The sequence below is a fragment of the Sinocyclocheilus rhinocerous genome, unplaced genomic scaffold (assembly GCF_001515625.1).
Source record: "Sinocyclocheilus rhinocerous isolate Xijiao unplaced genomic scaffold, SAMN03320098_v1.1 scaffold1740, whole genome shotgun sequence".
NCBI lineage: Eukaryota > Metazoa > Chordata > Actinopteri > Cypriniformes > Cyprinidae > Sinocyclocheilus > Sinocyclocheilus rhinocerous.
The window spans coordinates 1296486-1301866 of NW_015651446.1; the positions used below are offsets into that span (position 1 = coordinate 1296486).

A 5381-nucleotide genomic window follows, 5' to 3' on the forward strand; every position below is an offset into this window, starting at 1 on the left:
CGGGTTCTTGCGTTATTTCCTTATCACTTCTCGCGTGTGTTTTGTTGTGAAACGTAGTTTGCGGACCAGACAGAGCTGTCGGCGATTCTTCCTATTGTAAAGTCATGCAGTGTGTAACCTCCTGTCGCCAATCCATCGTGCAATGTGAACACAGCAGCGACTGAATGCTACCCCAGATAGTCACGCAGTGTGAAAACAATGGTGATCCAACGAGTTTGAAAATCGTGCAGTGTGAACTCGGCATAACACCCTATAGCAACTGCACAGCAATGCACTAAAAACCACCACTGATAGCCTATAGCAACCACATTGCAACACACTGGACACCAGCCCCAATATATTACAGCAACCGCATAGCAACGCACTAGAACCCACCACCTGACACCCTATAGGTACTGCACAGCAACACACTAAAAACCACCCCTAACACCCTATAGCAACCACATAGCAACGCACTAAGAAACACTCCTAACAACCCAATAGCGACCCTAGCAACCATACAGCAATGCAAAAAACCAAAAAAAACGCATGGCAACGCACTAAAAACCGCTAATAAACTCAGTATAGCATATGCATCAGATTCACAATCACACAGTGTGCAATGATCCAATGATTTCTGACTGAAAACTACATCGGCGATGATCTACAGCCAATGAAGAGAGGTGTGGACTTGGATGTATTTCAAATGTGTCTGCTGTATTCTTTCTCTCCTTTAATGACAGAGTTGATCAGAATTGTTTTCATTTATTTCAGAAAATCCTTCCCATCACAGCATGCAACGCTGGCATCCTTTGCAGCCGTGTATGTCTCGGTGAGTAAAAGTCTTTCAATTCACTGTGCTGTTAGAGACAGATAAAAATGGAGCTGCACTCATGTCACTTTCTGTGCAAAACTGACCCTGATGTGTAGATAAAAGGACAACAGCTCTCCACTGTAATTTGTGCAGCAACAACATCATGCAGTTTAGTGGAGCTTGTCAATGTAGCGAAATGGAGTGTTGGCCCCTTTGAGCCGTGTGTGTGTGTGTGTGTGTTTTAATGTGTTTGAATGTAATTGCCCATTCAAGGGTTGGTAGGAATACAACAATTTGCGTCTTTACATTTTTCTCTGCTCTTGACATCAACACAAACTATGTGCACATTATGTAAGCTGACAGAATGCCGGTAAAGTCACTTACATTTGCATAAAAATTATAAATTGTCTATTCTAGACATCAAAGAGTGTGTTTACATGCACAATCTTATGGCACTTATACATAAAGAGCTAAAAATGTGTAGAGTGTAAACAAGTGGTGGTGTTCTGGCAGGTTATTCAATGTGTGTTCAATAAAACCAGAGAAAAACTTGATTTTAAAGTGTGGTTATCAATCTACATAGCATTCTCAAGCTCAAGGTCAGTAGATTCATCATGTAAAGCAAAGAATCTGTTATTTATAATGAGCTGATATACTCAATGTGCTTTTGCTTAAAGCGCTTATGAATTTCCCTGATAAAAGAACCCAGTTTAAGCTGTTGAAATGACCTTACACATTGTCATCTTATGTACAGTCAGTCTAATAATCTTGAGTCAGTGAGATGCTGACTTATGTCTCTGGGAACTGTACCAACCATCTCATAACTCTGGGGTCTACCAAGTCACAAAATACACAAATCATTTAAATGTGCTTCAGTGGTGTAGCGATAATGTGCTCTATGATACACTCAAATCAGCTGAATCATGTTCCCTGTGGTTAATTCCTTTCTTCTTAAGTGTTTGAAGATTATTCTAATTATCAAAGTGTGTATGAATTTTTCTCATTGCAAATGTTATGGTTCTGGCTCTCTACCTGATTTGGCTTCAGCTTGGAAACATCACAGCATATCTGTGATCTTGATAATCTTTTTCTTGTGCAGATGTATTTCAACAGCACACTGACAGACTCATCCAAACTGCTAAAGCCTCTTCTGGTGTTCTCCTTCATCATCTGTGCCATCATATGTGGCCTAACCCGCATTATTCAGCACAAGAACCATGCTATTGACGTTTACCTGGGCTTCCTGCTTGGAGGAGGCATCGCTGTTTACCTAGTGAGATGAATATAAGCAGTTTATGATATATTTAATAGCATTTTAAAGCAATTTCATGATACAAAGGGTCTTGGAAATGCAGTTTACTTGCATGTCTACAACATGAAACATGGGCTCTATGATTTAGCCAAATAGGACATGTTCCTGGATCAGATCTTTGTTGGTTCTGGAGTAACATTCCCATCAAATAATTGTACGCCAAGCTCTAACAGTCCTCTAAAACCAGAAGGAATCAGGCATTTTTCATGGTCCAAACTCAAGCCCTAAGCCTAACCCTAAAATCGGACTAGTTGAGAGAAAAGTTGTTCCAGGACCAAAAAGAATGTTGATCCAGGAACATGTCAAGTAAACTGTGTTACCAAAACTTATTATTAAGTATGTTAGGAAATACCAATGAAATATTGTGTTTTGTCCGCCCAGGGTTTGTTTGCTGTAGGAAACTTCCAACCGAGCAAGCAGAAACAGACAAGTCAGCTTCACGTTCGGGATTCTCATCGAACTATGGCTGACCTTTGCCAGCAAGGTCACCACCTACCTGCCAAGAGCTGCAGTGGCAGTGATGGCCTCTCATCTTCATGCTCCGAGGGCATACTGCACCGCAACACCAAATACCACCAGGCCGGATCTCTTAGTAGCTTGAAAAGACCAAGTGGAGATGTGGAGGTCATCACCTGCAGTCCTCCACACAAGGAGAACATGGTGACCTTCAATACCTTGCCCAGAGTGCATACGCCTGCCATGGATGAATCTGCCTTCCGCAACGCCACCATCCACACCTCCTCGATAGATTCGAGTCGATCGAAGCAGCTGCTGATGCAATGGAAGAGTAAGAACGAGAACCATAAACACTCCCTGCATGCCATGGAAGGCGGACCAGGACTGTCCCCTCCAAACAGCATGGACATCCGCTGTAATTCTGAACCCTCAGCTGTGGGAATCAACGGTGAACATAAGGGACCTGGAACCCCTTACCTAAAAATGGCCACTGGAAGTACAACACTACCAAGCAACCCCAGCGGAATTGCTGGCGGTGCTCGCATACCCATCCAGTCTCGACCTGGTTCCTCGCAGTTGGTGCACATCCCAGAGGAGACACAGGAGAACATGGGTGGCTTGCCAAATAGCAGTAACATCCGTGACAAATGGCTTAAAAGCATGGAGAGGACTGCGGAGAAGGGTGGGGAGGTACCAGTGGTTAGGACTAACTCTAATGGCCAGCCACGCATCATGCAGGTCATTGCGATGTCCAAGCAGCAAGGTCTTCTGCAGGGAAGCTCTCCCAGTTCTGAGAGCAGCAGCCACACCAGCTCCACAGCACCACTGCAGCGCTACAAGAGCCTAACTGAGGAGTCTGGAGGTCAAGGCAGCACTGGAGCCATCATTCGGGTGGAAGCCCATCCAGAGAACGGCAGACCCCTGATGCATGCACACTCCACAGATGGAAGTGGCTTCTGGACGTGGAAGTCCCAAAGCAGCTTTAGACATTCATTTGAGCTCAACGACTTGAATCGGGACTCAGAGAGCTCAGAATCCGTGAGGGATGGGAACAGTTCTACGGACAGAAAGAAGAACGGCTATAATGCTCCTAAAGTCGTTGCAGTGCCAACTGTCCCGACTGTAAATACAGCAGGTGGTGACCAACATCCCAACCAGACCATTTCCACCATCCAGGTCACTCCCATGGAAATGACTGAATCTGGTCCTGAGAGTTGCGATTCGAGCTTGTGCAGAAAAACCAGGATCCTCATCCCTGAAAGAGGAAACAGTCCAGACAATACCAGGACAATTTTTTACAAGGGAACATCCACCACCCCAATTTTCAAAGAGTAGTCAGTAATGATCTCTACAAAAACAAAAAAAATGAAGAAACCAGAAGAGGTTGGGTGTTTCATAGACACATATGCTATGTTTTACACATATCCAATGGCATCACTCGTTATGTATGAGATGATTCACTGACTTAAAATTATATGACAAGTAAGAAAAGCACAAAATCCAGGTTTTGGTCGTAATTCTGTTTACTTTAGTGATAATGACATTGTAAACATATGACAGTATATCACATGGAAATGGTCTTACCTTTAATGAAACACTGTGAAGCTGGAACTGTGACTGTGCCAAGATTGAACTGCAACACTGTATTTAAGTATTTAACATCTCAGATTTTCCATATAGTCATACTTTCACTTATTCATACACTAATAACTATGCTAGCTAAAACCCTTATTTTTGTATTCTGTAAATAAATTTTAAACTTGGTGCTGCCCAATTCTGAGAACGTTATGTAAAAACAAGTTAAGAAAATAGAAAAAAAAATGTGCAGTGCACTCCTCTGAAAACTGTCATTTAAAATTTCTTATGACCATAAGTGCTTATAGAATATTCTCTGTAGCAAATGATAGTCATAAAACAACATGCACTTCACGTTTACTACTTGCAATACAAATACTTTACATACTGTATGTGCTGTATCTGTAGGAATTTGTACGTAAAATGTACATTCATGTACATTTTAATAGACACATAAAAGGGTTTGTGTTTAGAAATACAATGATATAGTATGTATCAGTGTCTATCCAAAAGAGAAAAATAAAAAAGAACTACGCTTTACGTACAAATACCAACGAATACTAATGAGATTTATTACTTCCATTTAAGACTATTATTGTAAAGGAAAAAAAAAACATTATTATTGCACCTAATGTCTATCTTCCACTCTTTTCTCAAATGTATATTTGCAAACAAAATGAATTAACTGGTTTCCTACAGATAATTCTGATTTTCAGTTATTCTAAGGTTAGCTGCATTAGTAGCAAAACGATATTCCATGTTTTCTAACTGTGGTTATACCACTGTGAGCTCCAGCTTTTTAGGACAAACAGTCATATTAAATGTTTTATATACACTTGTGTAGCCACACACACACACACACACACACAATCAATAAAAATAAATAAATAAAATTAAAATGGCTTTACTGTTCACGAAGTGATTTGTAATGAGCAAGAAGTGGCTCATTAAATCTAGTATCATCTTAGCTGTTAAAAACTACAGCAGTTAATTCCATGTTAATTTACTGTGTAACTTTTTATAAACTGTAAATTAATGTGCCAAAGGGTATTTTAAAGGGAAGATTCTGTTTTGAAACATTTCTATAGAAGTCTGTATTCTTATAAACCACAAACTCTTTCAGCACAGCTGTAGCCAGTGCATGGTAGTTTGATATTTCACATTTATTTTTGGTTTCCTTTTTGTAAATTATGCATTTGTTGTAGCAGCTGCGTATGTGATTATTTATACAGAATATAAATGACT

General features: G+C 40.6%; 1 protein-coding gene across 1 annotated transcript in view; it reads left to right on the forward strand.

The window, feature by feature from the left end:
* LOC107712820 (phospholipid phosphatase-related protein type 4-like) overlaps positions 1–4449 on the forward strand; it is a 19746-nt gene extending 15297 nt beyond the window's left edge. Inside the window, exons 5-7 of the mRNA XM_016518167.1 lie at positions 754–811; positions 1893–2066; positions 2487–4449. Of these exons, the coding sequence (XP_016373653.1) occupies positions 754–811; positions 1893–2066; positions 2487–3896 (1642 nt within the window). The 3' untranslated portion in view covers positions 3897–4449. The remainder of the gene's footprint in view (positions 1–753; positions 812–1892; positions 2067–2486) is intronic.
* The last annotated feature ends 932 nt before the right edge of the window (positions 4450–5381 follow it).